This window comes from Schistocerca serialis, chromosome 2 (assembly GCF_023864345.2).
Source record: "Schistocerca serialis cubense isolate TAMUIC-IGC-003099 chromosome 2, iqSchSeri2.2, whole genome shotgun sequence".
Taxonomy (NCBI): Eukaryota; Metazoa; Arthropoda; class Insecta; order Orthoptera; family Acrididae; genus Schistocerca; species Schistocerca serialis.
The window spans coordinates 1,063,170,627-1,063,196,325 of record NC_064639.1 but is presented as its reverse complement, the minus strand read 5'-3'; the positions used below and the strand labels follow the sequence as shown (position 1 = coordinate 1,063,196,325).

General features: G+C 45.4%; 1 protein-coding gene across 1 annotated transcript in view; it reads right to left on the bottom strand.

Annotated features, from left to right (window-relative positions):
• Positions 1-25,699, bottom strand: part of LOC126458517 (uncharacterized) — a 703,126-nt gene that overhangs the window by 420,822 nt on the left and 256,605 nt on the right. The window contains exon 3 of the mRNA XM_050095620.1: positions 24,105-24,303. Coding sequence (XP_049951577.1) covers positions 24,105-24,303 — 199 coding nt within the window. The remainder of the gene's footprint in view (positions 1-24,104; positions 24,304-25,699) is intronic.

Sequence of the window (25,699 nt, the reverse complement as noted above, 5' to 3'; positions counted from 1 at the left end):
CTGAAAGATGCGGTGAACATTGTGGCAGACTATTTCTTGTGCCTCAGTGCCTTGCTATCTCATCTCAACTATGAACAGTTTGTTGAGGCACAACAACAACGTGAACAGTTACAAGTCCTCGTTCATGACCCGTCCACAAACCTCTGGATCGAATTTATACCTATGCCGGCTGCGACCGCCTGATACTCTGTGGCGTTTCAGAAAATCAGAGACTCCCCCTTTTACATCGGCCATTCCTCTGACTCGTCTCCGATCAACTCCATAATTTGGCATACTCTGGCATCAATCCAACTGCTCACCTGCTGACGGACCGGTTTGTAAGACTATTGTGAAGGAAGTCTATAAAGTTTGGACCCAAGAATTTGTGACATGTCAAAAGAGCGAAGTTTCACGATACGCAAAACTGCCCTTGTGTCGCTCTGGAGTCCCAAGTGCTTTCAAGGCCTGCATATCTACTTCGTCGACTCACAACCTGCCTCCGATGGCTATCGATACATTCTCTCGGCGATTGATAGTGTCTCACGATGGACTGAAGCAACACCACTGAAAGAGTTAATAACTGAACCTGTCGCCAAAGCATTTATTGAAATGTGGATCTCACGCTTCTGCTGCCCCTTGTTCATCACAACCAACCAAGGCTGGCAGTTCTAATCCGCCCTCTTCGTACAACTGTATAATATGACAGGCCCTAGGCGATTCTGAATCACAGAGTACTATCCACAAAGCAGTGGCCTCGTCGAGCGGTGGTACAGAACGTTAAAGGCGTCCTTCATGTAACACAGTAGACTATGGACTGAGACACTGTCGCGGGTACTTCTGGGGGTCTGCACAGGGTAAAAACACGACATCACTGGCTGAAATCCTGCCAGCGGACTTGGTGCTTCAAGAACAATAAATTATGTTCCAGACCTAGCTGAGCTCGTCTCTCATGTCAAGAGATACACTACTCATCTCAAAACATTTCCGTGCCTTCCGCACTCGGTGGCTAAGCTCTCTCTAGACAAAGCACTTAAAGATTGGGACCATCTAATGTTATGATGTGAAACAGTACGATCTGCCTTACACCCTGTCCGCAGCTCGTGGTCGTGCGGTAGCGTTCTCGCTTCCCACGCCCGGGTTCCCGGGTTCGATTCCCGGCGGGGTCAGGGATTTTCTCTGCCTCATGATGACTGGGTGTTGTGTGCTGTCCTTAGGTTAGTTAGGTTTAAGTAGTTCTAAGTTCCTAGCGGACTGATGACCACAGCAGTTAAGTCCCATAGTGCTCAGAGCCATTTCAACCATTTGAACATTACACCCTAGTACTCAGGCCGCCACAAGAAGACACTATCGTACGTTAACCACACTATTAAAAGAGAGCGTACAACAGTGTTGTTAACAGACTTAAACCTGCGTGGTCACTACAAGACACAGCACCGGATGACAATACGTGCCAAGCTCTCCCTCTGCTACACCTGTCGACCCTCCCATTTCAGGCGCTGTACCGTCAGCCTTCTAATTGTGTCTGGACGTCTACGATTTCTTCCCTGAAGAATTTAACGTCAAGCTCACACGCAACGCGCCCTCTTCGTCAAAGGTCAGCATGCAGACCACCAGACTACAAACGGCTCCAGCGCAAAGCACTTTCGCAAGACCGTCAAACTACCACGCGACATCGATACCCCACAGCTTTCACCTCCGACTTTTCCGCCGACGGTATCCTCACAATCGTGGCGCCACGCTTGCCTCTGATGACGCCATCTGCCATGGTATCTCATCCAGCACTCCTCGAAATTTGGACGATGCCACACCCTCACGCTATGGCCGGCCACCACTGCACACTGGCCTGCCTACACGACTACAATCTTTACGCCATCCAGCGTACATCGCCTCCCGACGACAATCTACTGCAGACTACAACGCGCCCAGAAAACCTCTCTGTAGGCGCCCCTGCACTACAGGCCTGCCTCACAGTGCAGCACACAACAGGGAAGGGCGGGGGTGGGGGTCTCTGTGGGAATTCTGCGTCGACAAACATCATCTCTGGCAGTCGACCGGGACCTTGCTCTAAACTCTCTGACTGTGAGTCCGTCTTATGACCTGTACGCTCCTTTAGTTAATAAAAGTGTGGCGTATTGTGTCTGTGTTGTGTAATAATTCATCGTTATCAACTTTTGTACACCGCAGCTCTATATGTTCATATTTGCCTGACTGTTAACGTACAGCGTACGTGATCTCATCCAGTTTGGCTGTAAAGGTTATCAGTTCACACAGTTATTTTTTTATTGGCGTTTCAACAACTCAAACGCCACCCTACCGATGGCTGCTTCACAAAGTGGTAGGACTCTGCATCTCCTCAAAGATCCTACTAGAGGACGGAGGCTTCTACATCTCTCTACATCTACATGGTTACTCTGCAATTCACACCCAAGTGCATGGCAGAGGGCTCATCGAACCACCTTCATACCACCTCTCCACCATTCCACTCTCGAATGGCACGTGGGAAAAAGGAACACCTACATCGTTCCGTTCGAACTCTGATTTCTCTTATTTTATTATGATGATCATTTCTCCCTATGTAAGTGGGTGTCATCAAAATATTTTCGCGTTCGGAAGAGAAAGTTGGTGATTAAAATTTCGTTAATAGATCTCGCCGCAAAGAAAACCGCGTTTGTTTCAGTGACTGCCACCCCAACTCGCGTATCATATCAGTGACACTCTCACCCCTATCGCGCGATAACACGAAACGTGCTGCCCTTCTTTGCGCTTTTTCGATGTCCTCCGTCAGTCCCACCTGGTAAGGAGCCCACACCGCGCAGCAATATTCCAGCAGAGGACGGACAAGTGTAATGTAGGCTGTCTCTTTAGTGGGTTTGTCGCATCTTCTAAGTGTTCTGCCAACAAAGCGCAGTCTTTCTTTCGCCTTCCCCACAATATTATCTATGTGGTCTTTCCAATTTAAGTTGCTCGTAATTGTAATTCCTAGGTATTTGGTCGAACTTAGAGCCCTTAGATTTGTGCGATTTATCGTACACCCAAAACTTATCGGATTTCTTTTAGTACCCATGTGGATGACCTCGCACTTTTCTTTGTTTAGTGCCAATTGCCACTTTTCTCACCATATAGAAATTCTCTCTAGATCATCTTGTAATTGGAATTGATCGTCTGATGATTTTACTAGACAGTAAATTACAGCATCATCTGACGTCTTCTAAGGAATGATATTGGCTAAGATTTAAAAATGCCTGTATGTCATGAAAATTCTATTTCCACCTCAACGGCGGAGTGGGTCATTGTAACGACAGTAACATAGGTCCAGTAAATTACTGTGCTTGAAATATTCTATACACGGAAGTTGTACAACTATGATCACGATAAAATAATGTCACACTTCGGGTATAACACACCCAGAATCCCAAATTTTGTGGATGAGGCTTCCACATCAAAAACATTTTCCACTGAGATGTAAAGTAACAGTTGTTGAAAGTTCAATAACATTAGTTGGTGTGGAAAAAACGGTTCACATGGCTCTGAGCACTATGGGAATTAACATCTGAGGTCATCAGTCCCCTAGAACTTAGAACTACTTAAACCTAACTAACCTAAGGACATCACACACATCCATGCCCGAGGTAGGATTCTAACCTGCGACCGTAGCGGTCGCGCGGTTCCAGACTGAAGCGCCTAGAACCCCTCGGTAGTTGGTGTGGAACGTGAAGTGCTTCCGTCATTAAATGTTAAAGATATTAATGTCGTATCTGATTCGCGTATTTTATATCAGTCGAAAGTTTCCTCTTGTGATTTACAATGTACGAGGACAGCTGGTTTATTTGAACGCGGTAGAGTTCATTAATACTGAATGGTAGGTGGATGTATCGCGAACGCCCACCATGTCTGACAAAAACTCGTGCAAAAGGTCTGATGTCTTCTTCTTTCTTTAGACAGCTAGTTACTGAGTATCACAACGTTGAACAAGGCAATCATAAAATAGAACAACCCTATGCTAAGTGTAAAAAATAAAATAAAAAATAAAGAAATTTTATGTGACGCTTCCACCCATCAGATATTTCTGTGATATAGACTGATAATGGCAGGTGGAAGATGAACCTTTGACAATGCCATCCATTCGTGCTGGTGAAATGCCAGGAAAATCGCTTAGGAGATGTCACCTGAAGATTCCGAAATGGCAATAAGTCAACGAGTGACCACAAAAGCCTCGAATTGTACTGTTTGGGACGATTTGACAGATATTCGGCGCACGTAACTCATAATCTTAGTATATACAGAGCTTAAATGGGAAAATGTCCTTTAATTGAACGTATTTATGACTGTGGTACACATTATGAAGAAGATGTGGAAGGGGCGATCAAAAAGTTTCCGTCTGAGAGCATTCCTTCAGCTTGTATACAATGTAGCGAGGCTACGATACAGGAATACAAGCACCGACATGTGGTTAGTGTGGCATTCGTGGCTTTCGGACGTACTTGCGGTATATATGCACACGTGAACTATGGCGACTTTATTACTAAATGCGTCCAAACGGTAGCAACGTGTTGTTATTCTTTTCTTGGCCGCCGAAGGACCAACACCGACAGACATCCACAGGAGAATGAAGATTGTATCTGGGACAGCATGTCTGTCGAGAACCACGGTTGTAGAACGGTCCAAAATTTGTGTCAGCCACTGAGTAGGATGAAAGCATGCCTTGCGAATGTATAAACGCCGGTGGAAATTGTAAACGCTTTTCGCTGCCAGCACTTACTGTCCGATTATTTTGGTCTCTGCTTGTAGACACGTGCCAAGCAAATGGACTGCATTAACTTACGAGAAAGACCGCACGTGCAGCGTGAATGGGCAAAGCGACGTTGATACATAGCGAAGTTGTACGATTGGAGCTTCAAGCAAAGATTCTCTGGGAGTTTAAGAAATATTTGCCGTAAAATCTGCAGTGTCTAAATTTCTACCCTTGACGATTGTCAATGATAAGAAATAAAGCTTGGCTGAGTAACAACTTGGCATTTTCCTTCTAATTTGGCTTACAACTGCACTATAACTTATGGAGAGCGTTAGGACGATGACGATTTAGCCAGGACCGCATTTACAGACGTCAGCGGTCCCCACCCACCCATCCTGACCCCAACAACCCTCGTAACTTTTCGGCATTTTGTTGCCTTGCAAAGTTGAAATACCGTATTAAAAATATGATTAGTAACGGAATTACGTAAGACCAACTATCATATCCTCCGCTCTTAAAAGTTATATCGCTGCTTTCTGCTGCGAGAAAGAATAATTATATCGATGTGAAGAAACGAGCAAGGTCATGGTGTTCGGTTTTGGGTTGGAGGGGATATGTACGATGGAAACACAGTAACCATTTTCACCTTAGAACAACAACGAAACAAATCAGACCGATGAGGTTTATTCACGGAAAGAAAAGAAGTAAATTTATTTTAATAGGAAATCATGAATATAAAAGGTGAGATTTACACCCATCGAGACTGCTTTTCGAAATAGTGATCAGTTACCTCATCACAATCAATCCTGTTTACAAGTTGCTTACTAGTCTTCCATCTTTTTAGATTACAAGCAGTTCTTTGTTGTTGTTGTATGTGACTAAGTATATCTAAAATGGAATGCTCTTGCAATGCCTCTAGGCGTCCGAGGCCCAGGCCCAACTTGCTTACGCACATATCCGCCCTCTGGTTTGGACTGGGGAAGAAAATCGGCCGTCCCCTTCAAAGGAACGTTCCAGTCTTAGCTTTAAGCGATTTTAGATAGCATGAGGAAGGATTACCGGTACAGCTTCCTATTCCAGTTTTTTAATTAGTATGTCTAAAAACAACGAAAAAGTTGATAGGGAATTTCAGAACAAGCGTAGAAATTCGAGTAGTGGCACAAGTGCTAAGGACGACAGACGACGTGGGCCTTCTGGCCTAAAGTAAGGAAGACTTACGATTGCTGAAGAGAATGGTCAAGTACATCTTCCAAAATATTGATTGAAAAGGAAAGAAACAAAAGCTGGAATCGCTGAAGAGTAGTAGTAGTAGTAAAAGAACAATGCTCTGCCAAATAAGAAAATTTGTGAAGAGACAGAAATAGTACGCTGCTGCATAGAAACCAAAATTACACAAGAGAGGAGCAGAAAGAGGACAAGCCGAATGGCGCACCTGAATCAAGCTTTTTTACATGAAAGAGCTCTACAGGGTGGAAGTATTGTCAATTGTGCTTCGGGGTCTAGAAATTGAAATTTGTGTTGCGAGAAAATTAGAGACCAAGACGCTAGAATAATGAGAATAAGCGCTGTGTAGAGATTTAATAATAAATGTGACGGACGAATTGTGAAATGAAGAGCTGCTGGAATGAACGAGATTTAAGTAGTCATTGGAAAACTGTCACAAGAAATAAGTGCGACAGACATGAAGCTAGGTATGAAGAAACGTTTGGTTTGCAACTAGAGCCAGCAGGAAGGAAGAGGTGTGTTAAGCAGATCATAGAGAAGGCTGAGTGAAGTACAGTACAGATGAGTAAATGTATACGTGAAGAGTCGGGTGATTACGTAACACTAACCTAAAAATAATGACTGGAAAGAAATAAGCGGTTGCAGTCAGTAACTTAACATCCTAAAGATGTTGTGTCTCCTCTAGTCAGACATTCAAAAACAAAAGAAAACAATTTACAGTTGAATGACAGTTATGGATACACAGTGCATTAATGAAAAGTAAAGAGAATACTTCGCAACTCGTGTAATATTCATGGAGGTTAGCAACAGCCAGATAAGAGGAATGTCCATGTTTTAACTATAATTCCGGTCCGATAATCGGATGATAGAGGCTATAGGGAAACCCGTGTACAATTTGTAGAAGAAGAAAGAGGAAGCAACAAAAGAGAGGACTACTTAGGTTAGAAAAGATGTAAGGGTGGCGCGAAGTTATACTCCTCTACAAATGAACCTGTACGTCGCGAAAACAATGATGGAAATAAAACAGAGTTTGAGGATTTGGGATGAAGTTAAGCCTGAAGGAAAAAGATTCGCTGATGCAGTTGCCATCCACAGTGCAAGTGAGGGAGAATTAAAGGACCGGGTGTTGGCCGCTGTAGCCGAGCGGTTCTAGGCGCTTCAGTCCGGAACCGCGCTGTTGCTACGCTCGCAGGTTCGAATTCTGCCTCGGGCATGGATGTGTGTCACGTATGTAGGTTAGTTAGGTTTAAGTAGTTCTAAATCTAGGGGACTGATGACATCAGATGTTAAGTCCCATAGTGCTTAGTGCCATTTGAAAGGACCGGATGAAGGGAATGAAGTGGCTAATGAGTACACATTGTACAGTGTGGTCAGAAGCAGCATGAAAGACTACTAAAGGGGTTGCAGGGTAGCTTGCGCTGAGAAAAAAATTGTTGAGAAAATAATTCGATACGGTGCGCAGTTTCCGAGTTCATTAGAATCGAAATTAGCCAATCAGGTCGCTGCGCGCGCAAATTCAAGCGGCCTCACTCTTCAATGCTGCACCACCTAATTCACTTGTTCCTTCAAATTTCTTGATAATATTGTTTTGCCCATTTGCTGACATGGAGCCTCTCTGCAGCTGTTCCTGTGAGAAAATTTCAACCCTGTTAACCCTTGACATCTATAGTCAATTCACGAAAGAAGTAAACAATCGTCGACAAGCGACAAACAGTGTACTGACGTCAAAACAGGAAACATTTCGCTGTCTGGCCGCTTATAGCGCCACATTTTCACTTGGTGGCAGAAAGCGGTACTATTATTTCTTTCAGCATTCTCAGCGAGTGCACCAGTTTATGAACATACCTACGATGTTTCAGCGTCCTGCGATGTATACAGTCCCCACTCCAGCACTCTGAACACCGTCAATTTAATTATAACCACCAAGTACATCCATCATGGACATGTCAACTATTCGAAAGCTGGCCAAGTCGATTCTTGGTGATGTGACTGTGAAGTGGTAACGCGAAAGAACCACTATAGCTAAACCAAGACCAGGGAGACCTCATGTACCGACGGACAGCAACCATCGAGCACAGCAGAGGGCGATTGTAAAAAAAAGAACCTTATCTGCTGCCATTTGTAGTGCCAACACTGAAGTACAGAGAAAAAATGTTCAAATGTGTGTGAAATCTTACGGGACTTAACTGCTAAGGTCATCAGTCCCTAAGCTTACACGCTACTTAACCTAAATTATCCTAAGGAGAAACACAAACACCCATGCCCGAGGGAGGACTCGAACCTCCGCGGGGACCAGCTGCACAGTCCCTGACTGCAGCGCCCTAGACCGCTTGGCTAATCGCGCGCGGCGAAGTAGAGAGGACGTAGTGTTGTGGATTGGGTGTGCTTTTCGAGGTAAGGGAGTGGTACCCTTATTGCGCCTAACAACACGCTGAATGCGGAACGATATGAATACATTTTACAGCATTGTGTATTGCGTGAAGTAGAGGGACGGTTGGAAGACAATTAAGGTTTATATCAGCATAATAACGGACGATGTCATAATGCAGTATCTGTGGGGCAATGATTTGTGAGCATTAACATTCCTGAAAAACACTGGCCGACCAGAGTCCCGACCTGAATGCGATGGAACACTTTTAGAATAAGTTAGAACGTCGACTTCGCTGCAAAAACCCACCGTCCAACATCACTACCTCCTCCAGTTTCGGCTGCTGTGGAAGATTATATTGCCATTCCTCCTCAGACATTCAGACATCTTATTGAACGTGTCTCCAGCAAAGTTCAAGCCATTATACAGACGAAGGACAGACACGCCCTATGTTGTCCTCTAATAGATGTCCGAACACTATTGGTCATGTGTTGCGGGGAAGAGGAGGAGAGAAGAAATCCATAATTGATACACGAAGTGCCTCCTCATAGCCCCAAAGTTACAGCCTGGCGTTTTGTGAGTTGCTGTGGGCTTCTGCTTCAGTAATTTTTATATAATAATGATGGATATATCGTAACTCTGACATTTCCTCGATATTTTGTAAATCTAATTATGTGTCGGCACATTCTTTATGTCTTCAGTGTGAAAATGTGTATTAAACACACATTTGTTTACTGGACAGGAAAAAGTGTTTTTTGCTCGCGTGCAACGTGTATGTTTTTAAATTTCGGAATTCTGGCTGAAAATAACTGCGGTCTACAACAGTCGACACCAGAAATGTGGAACAGTTTACGTACGGCTATTTTATAGTGTTGTTATAATAGTCCACATCATAAAAAGGCGAAATTATGGTGACTGTGCGTTGGCCTTACAGTGTACGAATCAGAATTAGTACGGAGTATATCCGACACGTTTCTGGGAAACTTTTTGTCTAACAAGGATGCTATGACGTGGTCTTCACGTTCTGTACCTAGACTTATCCGCTATTGAGTTATTTTTACTGAGATTCTACCAACAGGAGTAGTAAGGAGTAGTAAGAGCTGCAATATCAGGAAAGCAGTATCAATATGTGCAAAGATGTGTTCACTAAATACTGGTAATCCTCTCCAATCACACTGAAAATATAACGCTATCACAAATATTTTTATTTTCCGATTACGACTCTGCTTCATTACTGAATATGATGCGTCTACAGATTTTCAGCCTTAAAATAGCCTAATTGTCCTGCTCGCAGATTAATAATGATGATGCGTATGCAAGAAAATCAATCATATATTTATGACCTGCCTAGTATCACAAAAATAATACCTGTACAGTAGCGGCAGAAGATGAGAGTAAAACGCAGTACCAGCGGTAATCAATTCTCCCTACAATTGAGCTCTGATTTTGTTTATGCAGAGATTCCAGCGAGCACTGCTCTGGAGAGGATCAGAGTCTGTTATTAGACACTCAGAGCTGAAGAAATCTCTCTTGCAGGATACAACGGGTTCTGTGTGCTCCAGTCAGTGAGCACAACTGTTTAAAACTGGCTAATGGGTGTTGGTAGTAGCTGGAAAGATACAACGACAGACAAAAAAATCATTGCACAATTCGAAGAAAGCCATTGCTCACAGTGAACGGTTATTTGCCCAACATTTCTCTTTAATGGCTGTCAGTCTTCTGGTTGGTTTGATGCAACCCGCCACGACTTCTTCCTTATCACAGACGAGAAATTACAGTCAACGTCATCCATAATTTGTTGGATGTTTTCCGGTCCCTCTTCCCCTACAATAATATCATGGAAATTGTTTCTACGTGTCATAACACATGTCCTACGATCCTGTCTCCTCTTCTTGTCAGTGTTTCCAATATGTTCCATTCATCGCCGTTTCTGCAGAGAACCTCCTTTATTCTTATCTGGTCAGTCGACTTAATTTTCATCATTCTACTGTAACACCATTTCTCAAACGCTTCGATTCTTTTTTTTTTCGGTTATTCCACAGTCCACGATTCACGAGGATACAATGCTGTCCTCCACACGTACATTCACAGAAATTTCATCTTGAAATTAAACCCTATGTTTGATACAAGCAGACTTTCTTTAGTGAGGAAAGCCCTCTTCGCCTGTGCTAGTCTGCTACTTCGTCCGTCAAGCGTTATTCCTTCACCTCGTCAACTAGGTGGTCGCCAGTTTTGATAACTTCATCACTAATCTCATCTGTACTATTTCTCTTTGCTTAGGCCTTTTTTGTTTTTTGTATACTCTCAATTACAGGATGAACAGCAAAAAATCTGAAAAGTTTGTAAGTGTGTTGCATGGTAAATGGTGAGAAAAATAATGTTTTGAAAAAAAATCGATACGTTGCGCCGTTACAAGTTAATTGACATTGAAGTTAGCCACTCAGGCCATTGCGCTCGCAAATTCAAGCTGCGGTCGCAAACTTGTTCTTCACTTGGTTTCCCAAATGTTCAAATGTGTGTAAACTCCTAAGGGTCCAAACTGCTGAGATCAACGGTCGCTAGACTTACACACTACTTAAACTAACTTACGCTAAGAACAACACACACACCCATGCCCGAGGGAGGACTCGAACCTACGGCGGGAGGGTCCGCGCAATCCGTGACATGGGGCCTCTAACCGCGCGGCCACTCCGCGCGGCTTGGTTTCTCAAAACCAAAAAAGAGAGCGATACAGAAATTGGACATGGGATGGCAGTAAAGACTGAACCCGAGCTAAAGGCTGAGCAGTCTTGTGTGCTATCGTCTACGCTATGAGAATAACACAGTAATTATTCTCCCATGACGATTGTTGGTGAAGTTGCTGTAGCTATAACCGACCGCGTAGCACATGCCTCAAATTCTGGTCGGCTGTGTCATGGGAACTGTCTCTCCCGTGGACAACAGTTCCAAAGATTTTGCGGCGCATTTTGTACTGGTATCCCTGCAAGATTCAGAATGTGCTCCAGATGAAGCAACAAGATAGGCTACAAGACCGTGACTTTGCCCTTCTTCTTTGGCCTTGATGGAAATGGATGACATGTAGCCAGGGAATATTCTTTGGACGGGAGAGGCATATTCTACTATGGATGAGGCCGTAAAACACAAAACTGTCGCGTATGGGATTCTACTCCGCCACGTGTTGTGCAGGAACATCCACTGCACTCCGCTTGCGTGATTGTGTGGTGTGATTTCGCAATCTCCTTCACTCTCGTTCCGTTTGTCCTCAAGGAGATGACACCTCGCAGGCCTGTTAGGTGTACAGTGACATATGCAGGTTACAAGAGCTTCCCTCTGCGGCACATGATTTGCAAGCACACAGCTGTGTCCACACCAATATTTTCATGCAAGGTGTGGCATCACCACATGTCACTCGTCAGGGGAAAGATTTGTTTCGATAGCGAATGCATCTCTAGGCAATTACAAGATGTGTGGCCTTCCAGATCCCAGATAGTGCCTTTCTGGGATGTACCCGGATTCTTCCTGATCTGAAGGATAGCGAACGACGACTTATCGCTCTGATTACACTGGATAGGCTTCAATCAACTGCCGACCATGCCGTGTTACGTAGTTAGCATGTTGCTGAGTCGGGAGACCATACAAAACACGTGTAACTTTTGACCACATCCTAATTAACGTGCCAGAACCACCACTATCATGTGTTTGATCCTTCCTCCCCTTTTCCTGCACCCTCACCACATTCTGACTGCTTACAGCACCATGTTTTCACTTGGTGGCAGAAAGTGAAACTATTATTTTTTTCAGCAAACTCCATGGGCGCAAGGATTAATGAACATACCTACGATGTTTCAGCGCCCTCAGAGGTATACAGCCGGCACTGCAGCACTCGTAACACTGTCAGTTTAATTGTAACCGATGAATAGACAACGTTCGAAGTCACTGACCTCTCCTGAGCGACCCACTGTGCTGTTACCGCTTCTATACTGACAACACAATACTCCCAAACACATTTTATATGGGCGAGTCCGCTTCTAGTGACGTCTACTGCTCATTTCCGCATTTCATAGGGCTGCGGTTCACAAAACGCACAAACACAATATTCGATGACTACATTAGCCATAAGTCGCAACTGAAGTAAGTCAGCTGTTGCAAAATCCTGGGTGTAAAAATTTGAAGGGATATGAAATGGAACGATAAGATAGCCTCATTCATAGATAAACCAGCTGGCAGACTTTGATTAAGCCACGCAGGATAGACGTGTGGTCTGAGGCTCCTAGCCACGGTTCGCGGGGATTCCCCCCCCCCCCCCCCCGTCGGAGATTCGAGTCCTCCCTTGGGCATGGGTGTGTGTGTGTGTGTGTGTGTGTGTTGTCCTTAGTGTACGTTAGTTGAAGTTAGATTAAGTAGAGTGTAAGCCTAGGGACCGATGATCTCAGCAGATTGGTCCCACAGTACTTACCACTTTAGCTAACAGGCGCGATACTGGGAATGCAGTTTTTCCTGCATACGAAACGCTCGTGCAACCTATCTAGCAAGAGTGTATCGGATGCATACCAAATTGCTGTACAGGGAATATTGAACTTATACAAAGAACAGCAGGAAACGTGACAGAGTTGTTTATGTCTTTGCAGAGTGTCGCACAAATGCTGTCAGATGCTAAAGATATGCGCTAACTGCCCTACGAAAAATGAGGAGTCCGGCAACATATCTGACCATCTTGGTTGTCGACCCCGTCGGCAACATATCTGACCATCTTGGGTGTCGACCCCGTAGGGACTGCTAAGACAAGGTTAGACTAATCGCCGTGCATCGAGTTAATCTTTCTATGCTTTCTATGCTTCGCACGCGAATGGATGGGAACCAAACGCTAACGTATGGCACAGTCGGAAGTACCCTCTGTCAAGCCTTCACAGTATTTGCAGGGTATGTACGTGCATGTAGCTTTTCCATAGAACCTCTTATCAGTGAATCATGTCCTCCTGCAATGTGGCACAAAACTATTCCGCTTTTAGGCAGATATTTCAGACTGCTACATATGAGCAAGCACACAAGTAGAAACTGAGCTATGCAGTACATCTTCCCATCACTTTCCAACATTCTTAGATCACACGGATAGCAGGCGGTCTGACTTTTCTTGCATGTGGCTGTTGCATCTCGAAACTTTTAACGGTTCAAATGGCTCTGAGCACTATGGGACTTAACTTCTAATGTCATCAGTTCCCTAGAACTTAGAACTACTTAAACCTAACTAACCTAAGGACATCGCACACATCTATGCCCGAGGCAGGATTCGAACCTGCGACAGTAGTTCTCGCTCGGTTCCAGACTGTAGCGCCTAGAACCGCTCGGCCACTCTGGCCGGCCGAAAATTTTGCACGCAATCAGTACACACATAGGGAAAAAAACTGCAGCACCAAAAAGTAATTAGAGTACGCTAGTGAAATTACGTTTGCCTTATGTAAGTGATTAACACAGCAAGATCGCAGGTTAATGTAAGCGCGAGATAAAACATTGCAAATGTGAAATTCTGGTATATTAATAACCTATGTAACCGCCAGAATGTTGAAGGCAAACATGAAAATGTGCATGCATTGTGTTGTACATGTGCCGGACGTCAGTTTGTGGGAGTTACATGCCTGTTTTATTTGGTCGGTCGATACAGGGAGGGTTAATGCAGATTGTGGATGACGCTGGAGTTGTCTTCCTATGATGTCCCATATGGGTTCGATGATCGAGCAGTCCAAGCCAACATTTCGACACTCTGTAGAGCATATTGGGTTGTAACATCGGTATGTGGGCGAGCATCATCCTGTTGGAAGACATCCCCTGGAATGCTATTCACGAATGGCAGCACAACAGGTTGAATTCGCAGTCAGGGTGTGTGGGATAACCAGGAGAGCGCTACTGTTGCCATACGAAACCGATCTCGAGACCATAACTCCAGGTGTAGGTCCAGGGTGTTTAGAACGCATACTCAACTGGCCTCTTTCTGACCAACACACAGCCATCACTGACACCAACGCAGAACCAGATTTGATCAGAATACACAACAGACCTCCAAACTGCCCTCCAAGGAGCTCTCGCTTGACACTACTGAAGTTGGAAATAGCGGTGGTTTGGGGTCAGTGCAATGCAGGGCGTATGGCTCGGAGCTGTCCTTGAAGTAAGCGATTTGTAACAGTTCCTTGTACCACTGTGCTGTCAACAGCTGCTCATATTGCTCCTGCAGATCCAGTACGATACACCAGACTCATACACCGACCACAGTGGTCTTCCTTCTTGGTAGTGCCTCGTGGCGTCCAGAGCTGGTCTTCTTGCGACCGTACATTATCGTGACCACCGCTTCCAGCAATCACGTTCAGTGGCCACATTTTCCTGCTAAGACTTCCTGCAATATCACAGAAGCAACATCTAGCTTCTCGTGCCCTGTTACCCGACCATGTTCGATATCTGGGAGGTGATGATAATGGCGTCTTTGTCGCCTTTAAGGCATTCTTGACTAACATCAACTCTCCACATCCAACTCAGAGGTAACCAAGGCTCACGACCGTTACAGCGTGTGTTTAAAGCGAACCTGATATGCATCCTCATAATCTTGCTACTAGAGTCATTCTTATGAGACTGGTGCGAAATTTGAATGGACATCATCTTTCAGATGTAGAATCACGCCAACCAACTTACGTTCATGCCGCACAACTCCTTCTTGTGTTGCTATTTTTTCTGTCAGTGTAGTTAGCCCTGCGGATGTCACCAATTCGTCTCATCTCGGTATAGTTTAAGGGCGAAACTAGTAGCGGAAACTTCCTTCTAAAGTTTAGATTTTCCTGAACGAACGGAAGAAATCAGGGATGTACCGATTTGACTGGTAGAGTCTGCATTAAGAATAGTAGTATTAGTAGTTGGGTCCATAAATCAGAGGTTAATAATACACTACTGACCACTGAAATTTGCTACACCAAGAAGAAATGCAGATGATAAACGGGAATTCATTGGACAAATATACTAGAACTGACAACGTTATTACATTTTCACGCAATTTGGGTGCATAGATCCTGAGAAATCAGTACCCACAACAACCACCTCTGGTCGTAATAACGGCCTTGATACGCCTGGGCATTGAATCAAACAGAGCTTGGATGGCGTGTACAGCTTCAATGCGATACCACAGTTCATCAAGAGTAGTGACTGGCGTATTGTGACGAGCCAGTTGCTCGGTCACCATTGACCAGACGTTTTCAGTTGCTGAGATATCTGTATCCAGAAAGGCGCGTACAGGACCTGCAACATGCAGTTCGCAGAGATCGAATGAAGGGTAGAGCCACGGGTCGTAACACATCTGAAATGTAACGTCCACTGTTCAAAGTGCCGTCAATGCGAACAAGAGGTGACCGGGACGTGTAACCAATGGCACCACATACCATCACGCCGGGTGATAGGCCAGTATGGCGATGACGAATACACGCTTCCAATGTGCGTTCAACGCGATGTCGCCAAACACGGATGCGACCATCATGATGCTGTAAACAGAACCTGCATTCATCCGAAAAAATGACGTTTTGCCATTCGTGCACCCAGGTTCGTCATTGAGTACACCATCGCAGGCGCTCCTGTCTGTGATGAAGCGTCAAGGGTAACCGCAGCCATGGTCTCCGAGCTGCTGCAAACGTCGTCGAACTGTTCGTGCAGATGGTTGTTGTCTTGCAAACGTCCCCATCTGTTGACTCAGGGATCGAGACGTGGCTACACGATCCGTTACAGCCATGCGGATAAGATGCCTGTCATCTCGACTGCTAAGGTTCGAGGCCGTTCGGATCCAGCACTGCATTCCGTATTACTCTCCTGAACCCACCGATTCCATGTTCTGCTAACAGTCATTCGATCTCGACCAACGCGAGCAGCAATGGAGCGATACGATAAACCGCAATCGCGACAGGCTACAATCCGACCTTTATCAAAGTCGGAAACTTGATGGTGCGCATTTCTCCTCCTTACACGAGGCATCACAACAACGTTTCACCTGGCAACGTCGGTCAACTGCGGTTTGTGTATGAGAAATCGGTTGGGAAGTTTCGTCATGTCAGCACGTTGTAGGTGTCGCCACTGTCGCCAACCTTGTGTGAATGCTCATAAAAGCTAATCATTTGCATATCACAGCATCTTCTTCCTGTCGGTTAAATTTCTCGTCTGTAGCACGTCATCTTCGCGGTGTAGCAATTTTAATGGCCAGTAGTGTAATTTGGTATTGGTGTAAAGTTGGTTCCCTTTATTCGTTTTCCTTTTTGTAGTATTATGACATTTTTTGTAATGTTTGTAAGTATCAGGTAGAAATAACAAATATAATTATCTTAATATGCAGTGTAGAAGAGTGATCGACTTGAAGAAACATTACGTTTCACAGACTCTGTGTTTAATCGATCATCACTCCATGAATGCTGAAGACTATGACACCCTCACGTCAGTAATCGTGTCATCCATTATCGGTGTTTTCAGTTGTACATTTCTGCTTCCCCTTTGATTTTTGTTACATACCTACCATGGTACGCACAAATTGAGCAAACAGATTGTTTGGTTGCGTCACAAGCAGCGACGGTCAAGATATGCGGGCTATCTCCAGCGTGAATCTTTGAGGAGTTTTACGTCAACAAGAATCTTTTCGACAGCCTGTATTTCAGAGGCGGACTAACTTTGAATTCTCTTGTGACATCGACCTCTCTTTGACCTGCTTCCAATAACTGTCTTACGCCGCACTAATATATCGAACTAATGTTGCCTGTTAACCATTTCCACCGCTCCCAAAAAACACTGTGTTACACAAGCACCGTACATTAAACAGTATGTCGTTCTGAGTGAAGCACGTGACAGACACATTAGCTCTTTTTTATTGCTTCACCGCGATATCGAACGGCTTTTTCCTTGTGCCATGCCAGATTGATTTTTTGGGAAAATAAATTTGTCTCTCAACTTTCCATATTTATTCCTAAATTTGTGATGTGGCTCTATTGTTGTTGTTGTTTCTTATGATTATTTCCTTAGCATTTCCTCACAGCGATGTGAAAACACCAAATGCACAACACATTACCTTGCTTAATATGGTGTAGGAAAACCGTTGGCATTCAAAATACAGTACTGGCCATTAAAATTGCTACACCACGAAGATGGCATGTTACAGATGCGAAATTTAACCGACAGGAAGAAGATGCTGTGATATGAAAATGATTAGCTTTCCAGAGCATTCACACAAGGTTGGCGCCGGTGGCGACACATACAACGTGCTGACATGAGGAAAGTTTCCAACCGATTTCTCATACACAAACAGCCGTTGACCGGGGTCGTCTGGTGAAACGTTGTTGTGATGCCTCGTGTAAGGAGGAGAAATGCTTACCATCACGTTTCCGACTTTGATAAAGGTCGGATTGTAGCCCAGCGCCATTGCGGATTATCATATCGCCACATTGCTGCTCGCGTTGGTCGAGATCCAATGGCTGTTAGGAGAATATGGAATCGTTGGGTTCAGGAGAGTAATACAGAATGCCGTGCTGGATCCCAATGGCCTCGTATCACTAGCGGTCGAGATGACAGGCATCTTATCCGCATTGCTATAACGGATCGTGCAGCCACGTCTCGATCCATGAGTCAACAGATGGGGACGTCTGGAAGACAAAAAACCATCTGCACGAACAGTTCGAAGACGTTTGCAGCAGCATGAACTATCAGCTCGGAGACTCTGGCTGCGGTTACCCTTCACGCTGCAACACAGACAGGAGCGCCTGCAATGGTATACTCAACGACGAACCTGGGTACAGGAATGGCACAACCGCATGTTGCAGGTCCTGTACGGGCTTTTCTGGATACAGAAAATGTTCGACTGCTGCCCTGGCCAGCACATTCTCCAGATCTCTCAGCAACTGAAAACGTCTGGTCAATGGTGGCCGAGCAACTGGCTCGTCACAATAAACCAGTCCCTACTCTTGATGAACTGTGGTATCGTGTTGAAGCTGCATGGGCAGCTGTACCTGTACACGCCATCCAAGCTCTGTTTGACTCAATGCCTAGGCGTATCAAGGCCGTTATTACGGCCAGAGGTGGTTGTTTTGGGTACTGATTTCTCAGGATCTATGCACCCAAATTGCGTGAAAATGTAATCACATGTCAGTTCTAGTATAATATATTTGTCCAATGAATACCCGTTTATCATCTGCATTTCTTCTTGGTGTAGCAGTTTTAATGGCCAGTAGTGTAGCTTCCAATAGCCTCGGAATGTATAAATACAGATCCTGTATGGTTCTCAAGGGAATCCCACAAAGTAGTGGTAAGTGCAGGTAGCGATGACAGAGGTGTACTGTGATAACGCATCTGTTTCTCCAAAGTAGACAACAAAGTCTCAATACTATTAAGATCTGGGCGATGTGAGCTTTGTGAGCAGGGGCCCTGTCGCCTTGAAACATAGCATCACCTTTAGTCAACAAACATTATACAGTGGGATGGTCAGGATCAGCCAAAATGCTGACATAATGCCTGGCATTAATGTGACCCTCCACAGTAATTATGGGGTCAATGGAATACCACGATATGGCTGTCCAAGTCATAACCGAACCTCCGCCATGTTTCACATTTGAACGCAAACTCGCCCAGTTTGAAACAATACTCCTCCTACCAAATGACTTTCTTCCATTGCTCCATAGCGAAGGTTTTATGGCCTCAGCATCACGTATTCCTGTAACGGGCAAATGGTTCAAATGGCTCTGAGCACTATGGGACTTAACATCTGAGGTCATCAGTCCCCTAGACTTAGAAACTACTTAAACCTAACTAACCTATGGACATCACACAAATCCATTCCCGAGGCAGAATTCGAACCTGTGATCATAGCAGCAGCGTGATTCCGGACTGGAGCACCTAGAACCGTTCGGCCACGGCAGCCGGCTGTAAAGAAAATTTGCATTACTGATGAGGTGTTTTGGAATTCCAATTTTCCATGCAATTCTCCAGTAATGGAGCCCCCTTCGTGTTGTTTTGGTGCTGACAAGGTTCACGAGTGCTACATTCGACTCTGAGGTGACCTCTGCAGCTGTCGTCCGCTTATTTTTCGTCACAATCCTCTTCAATAAGCGTCTGCCACGATCACTGAGCACACACACTTTCGGCCACGTTGCGACTTAGCGGATGGAGTTTCTCCGCTTTCCCTGTATGTTGTATAAACCTTCGATACGATGGCCTCTTGAAACTCCAAACACCTCAGCTCTCTTGGTTACGGAAACACCAACCGTACGAACATCACGAATTTGCCCACGTTCGAATACATTTAGCTTCGACAATGCACTCATAGCTACACAGAACAATGTTCTGACCACGACTTGACATTGCGCAGGTTCCGCTCATGGTCAAATACAACAACGAAACCTGCAGGTTTTGGTCAACATCTATATTTATGTAAAAGCATGCATTTCTCGCACTGTTTCCATAATTTTATCCAACACTGTATTTCTACAATTGTACGCTGCTCCCCAGTAAAATTGGAACATCGTGAAAGAGGCATGCAAGAGACATGCAAGAAACAACAAATTAGCATGCAGTTTACTACGGACCATATGCAAATAATTAGCTTTTCAGCACCACTGCAGTTAAGTCTGTCATTCAGAAATGGTATCTGAACGTTGGTTATTTACCAGGAAGACTAAGTTAAGCCTCGTGTATGGAGAAATGGCTACATATCGGAACAGGAAAGTCAGTTGCCTATCGGGACTACGGTTATCATTCACCAATATTGCAGTTCACTTTGGCTATGGTCCCACGACTCTCATGCGAATATGAAATCGATGTGCTTGGGAAGGTCATATTGCATGCCATGCACGACCTCAGTGTCATCACACGACTAGCACCTGAAAAGACTGGCATACCGTTCGCTCCACCTTCTAGGAGTCAGGAAATGGGCTTCTTTGCAGCAAGTTAAGTATTCACTCTAACAGTATGAAGGCTTCTGGATCATCACGGACTGCTCCACATGACAGTAGGGTGCGACCCGTCGGCAGTGGCACGCCCAGTGACAGCATCTGACATACGCGTTGCATCGTGTCATCTTTTCACACGAGTCCAAGTTCTCTGTACACCATCACGAGGGACTTATCTGTGTGTGATGACTCTGAGGAGAAAAAACGTTGCCGCAATGGAATCGCGGTCGTCGGTCTGGCACCTAGAATGATGCTGTGGAAGGGTACCCAGCACGACCACCTCAGGTTCGCATAATTTTGACAACAGTAGTTACTTTTCTAACATGTTACGGTTGGTGGTTGGACTCTATCTTCTAGATCTCCGTCGTACTACCTTTCAACAAGATAACGCAAGACCTTTACATGTCAGTGCTGTCCCGGCCTATCTCAATTCAATTGGTGTTCGAGTGTTGCCCCTGACAGCACATTCTACAGATCTCTTACCACTGAAAACGGCTTTCCATGAGACTGGTATGTCACCAACTACTACTGATGAACTCTGGCTCTAAGAGTTGAAGTAGAAAACAGTGACTTATCACTATCTGTCGTTCACTTGATGGCGAGCTGCGTTAATGTTATTGCAAGAGGTGACAGCTCTCAGTGTAAATGCACCCACTTATCCTACGAATTAAATCATGTATTTGCACAATACGCAAAATTTCGATATTTACTGTCCTTTCTGACGTTGCATATTGCCAGAAGTACCAGAAGTATAGATTCATAATGGAAATGAGATACATGAGGCTCCTTGGAAGCTGGAATGGGCGAAGATATCGAGATGTAAGAGCGCAGTGGAAGGGACATAATTTTTACCTTAGGTTTACGTTACAGGAATAGCTATCCAGAGATAAAGATAGCGCAGTGTGATCCCACAGTAATGAAACATTACAGGCGTGTGCTAGATTGCAGGAATGCTAAATGTGAAATGAAAAGGTAAGGAATTGTGGCTCGGAACACGCATTTAATCTGTCAGTAAGTGTTTTAGGATGTACGATGGTGGTGTGATAAGTTTGGTAAATTTCCATGAGAAAATGGAATATTTTTGTTGCACTTTCATGGTTGGTAAGCTTGATATTCCAAGGATTATATAAAGAATTTGAACAATGTACAGCATACAGTTCATTGTTGACGGGCGTCCAAATTGATCAAGGTTTAGACTGCGATTGAAAATGGAGAAAACCGCGGCTCGTGCTGTTATCAAACTTTTTCATTTGAAGTGTCGGAGTGGCACACTATTCAAAATAGAGTTGTATGAAGTTTACGTGAAATTAGCACCATGTACTTTCATATTAATGAATTCAATCGTGGTCGGACAAGCACGGGAGACTAAGTGCGCCCCGGCCGTCCGCTTGAGGTAATCATAAAGGAAACCACTGACAAAATCCATGATACAGTAAAGCGAGGCCGCTGAATAAAAATTCGTGACATTTCTGAGACTGTAGGCATCCCAACTGAGTGAGTGCACAATATGCTCCGCGGAAAATTGGCTATGTATAAGCTGTGGGCGAAGTGGGTGCCGCGATTGCTCAATCGACCAAAAGGACAACATTTCAACACAAAGTCTGGCAATGTTTAATTGCAATCCGCAAGACTTTTGCACCGATTTGTGGCGGTTGATGAAACCTGGATCAATCATTACACACCAGAGTCAAAACGACAATCAAAACAATGGACAAATACTGATGAAAGTGCACCAAAGAAGGTAAAGATCATTTTGTCAGCTGGTAAGGTGATGGCCACTGTTTTTTCGGATTCCCTAGGAATAATCCTCATAGATTACAATGGGAAAAGACAGAACCAAAACAGAACCCTAAACACTTCAGTGTTGGACGTTTGGAACTTGCGTTGACTGAAAGCAAACCATGACTGGCACGCAAGAAATTGCTCTTTCACCAGGATAATGCACCATCCCAAATATCACCGATAACAATAGTGAGAGTGCATGAGCTTTCTTTAAACTGGCTCCTCATCCACCCTATTTACCAGACTTAGCCACAAGTAACCTTTTCCTGTTCTCTAACTTGAAAGTTTGTCTTACTGGGAAGAAATTTTTATGAAGTGAGGAAGTGACAGTTGCAGTCAACGAGCATTTTGCAGAGTTTGACAGAACGTATTTTTCCAATAGAATCAAAGAGCTGGAGGTTCGTTGGAATATTCGTCAAAGGAGATTCTATCGAGAAGTAAGGTGAGTTGTTTCTCAAACTTACTAAATCACTTTTGTGCATCTGCTATAGAGAGAAATTTTGACTCTGAACTACATACACACAAGCTCAACTGATTTAGAGACAACTAATAATTGTATGGTTTTGCAAGACTGAGCGAACAAGCCATTAATTCCATATTTGTATGACAGTCATTGGATACCGACCTAAGGGAGATGCAATATGGCAGAACAGTAAACTGCTCTCTCTGTAGGTCACGATCCTGCTGTTGTCGAATTCTGACACGTGGCGGCAGTCGTTTCTACTTCTTCCAGCAGGCATAACACGACCTTTTCACAAACAGTGTATGCTATATCGACCTGGTAGTCACTTCCTCTGCTCACCATGCAGGCTATACGGGCAGCTGCCCCGCCAAGAGGACATACCTAAATGGCTCTTATCAAAACAGAGATATTCTCCGTGTATTGCCTGGGCTGTTTGCCGCGGAGTTACACGGCGCCTCTACAGAAACTGGGGGCGCCAACTCATCGACAGGCAGCGTACCTGACGCAGCGGAGAACGCTATCAGCAGGACACTATTTTCCGCATTTAGTAGGGCATGTGGGCGGGCTTTGGACACTGAACGAAAGTAAACACAGGAACCAGACACTTCTAGGGACGCAGGAGTGGCGGTTTCAAATGTAGTGCTGGGCCCGTGCACCATCTGACCTCACTCTGCCCGCGGCGGGACAGAACTGCTAGGAGCTACCCAATTTGCCATCCGTGCATGCGTCACTCTGACCTTCTCTGGAAGGTTCCAGACACTCCGTTGCACCTATATAAGCAGAACACCATGCCTGCACTGGCAGTCTGTAATTTTAACTTTTGATGACTATGGTAGAGACAGATACTGAAAGCTCGAGTATTTTATTCAAAGTTCAGGTAGCTTACAAACCGAGAATATTTTACTGAAGCAAGGGGTCATGAAAGATTCCGTGGATACAGGGCACTACTCACCTGTGCCAGGCCATGTGCCATCTCAGCGCCACACGGATACCCATCCACTCTCGACTATTTAGGCTACCGCCAGACTGCAAAAAGTCAGGTAGTTTGTTGGTCGATGTGGGGGGAGGGGACCAAACAGCGAGGCCATCGGTCCCATCGTATTAGGGAAGGATGGGGAAGAAAGTCGGCCGTGTCCTTTGAAAGGAACCATTCCGGCATTTGCCTGAAGCGATTTAGGGAAATCACGGAAAACCTAAAGCAGGATGGCCAGACGTGGGTTTGAACCGTCGTCCTTCCGAAAGCGAGTTCAGCGCGGAAACCACTGCATCATCTCTCTCTGTCTGCAAAACGTCAGTTACGCCATACGCTTCAAATTGGCAATACCGGCAGTTCCATCTGGCCGCGTCAGCACTTCAGTTCCAGCGGTACCACTTGGCAGTAGCAGCAGTTTCGTCTCAGCGCTCCACGCCAATGGACGCGGCCTATTTCAAATTTCAAATGGCTCTAAGCACCATGGGCCTAAACATCCGAGGTCATCAGTTCCCTAGAACTTAGAACTACTTAAACCTAACTAACCTAAGGTCATCACACACATCCACGCCCGAGGCACGATTGGAATCTGCGACCGTAGCGGTCGCGCGGTTCCAGACTGAAGCAGTGTCGGGACTCACCGGTGACGGTGCAGGGCACGTTGCGCAGGCTGCCGGTGAAGATCTTGAGGACGGCGAGCCCGATGTAGGCGGCGAGCAGCGCGGCGATGTGGCACATGAGCGTGCGGCCGTGCAGGTTCTGCAGCGTGGGCAGGCACGCGTACACGGCCAGCGTGAAGCCCAGGCACGCCACCGACAGCACCAGGCCCGCCGACTCCAGCTGCAACACGACCACGTGCCGGCCGGCTCAGACTGGCCGCTGAGCCGTGTCAAACATACGCAGTTTGTAATACACGAAAAATGTCATACTACCGCCTTGAGCTGCTAGTAAAATACACTACTGGCCATTAAAATTGCTACACCAAGAAGAAAGCAGACGATAAACGGGTATTCATTGGACAAATATATTATACTAGAACTGACATGTGATTGCATTTTCACGCAATTTGGGTGCATAGATCCTGAGAAATCAGTACCCAGAACAACCACCTCTGGCCGCAATAACGGCCTTCATACTGCTGGGCATTGAGTCAAACAGAGCTTGGATGGCGTGTACAGGTACAGCTGCCCATGCAGCTTCAACACGATACCACAGTTCATCAAGAGTAGTGACTGGCGTATTGTGACGAGCCAGTTGCTTGGCCACCATTGACCAGACGTTTTCAATTGGTGAGAGATCTGGAGAATGTGCCGGCCAGGGCAGCAGTCGAACATTTTCTGTATCCACAATGGCACGTACAGGACCTGCAACATGCGGTCGTGCATTATCCTGCTGAAATGTGGGGTTTCGCAGGGATCGAATGAAGGGTAGAGCTGATCTGAGCGAGCCTTTACGGGGCCGGCCGGGGTGGCCGAGCGATTCTAGGCGCTACATACAGTCTTGAACCGAGCGACAGCTACGGTCGCAGGTTCGAATCCTGCCTCGAGCATGGATGTGTGTGATGTCCTTAGGTTAGTTAGGTTTAAGTAGTCCTAAGTTCTAGGGGCTGATGACCTCAGCAGTTAAGCCCCATAGTGCTCAGAGGTTTTTGAACCATTTTGAAGGGTAGAGCCACGGGTCGTAACACATCTCAAACGTAACATCCACTGTTCAAAGTGCCGTCAATGTGAACAAGAGGTGACCGAGACGTGTAACCCCATACTATCACGCCGGGTATGGCGATGACGAATACACGCTTCCAATGTGCGTTCACCGCGATATCGCCAAACACGGATGCGACCATCATGATGCTGTAAACAGAACCTGCATTCATCCGAAAAAATGACGTTTTGCCATTCGTACACCAAGTTTCGTCGTTAGAGTACACCATCACAGGCGCTCCTGCCTGTGATGCAGCATCAAGGGTAACCGCAGCCATGGTCTCCGAGCTGATAGTCAATCCTGCTGCAAACGTCGTCGAACTGTTCCTGCAGATGGTTGTTGTCTTGCAAACGTCCAAATCCGTTGACTCAGGGATCCAGACGTGGCGGCACGATCCGTTACAGCCATGCGGATAAGACGCCTGCCATCTCGACTGCTAGTGATACGAGGCCGTTGGGGTCCAGCACGGCGTTCCGTATTACCCTCCTGAACCTACCGATTCCATATTCTGCCAACAGTCATTGGATCTCGACCA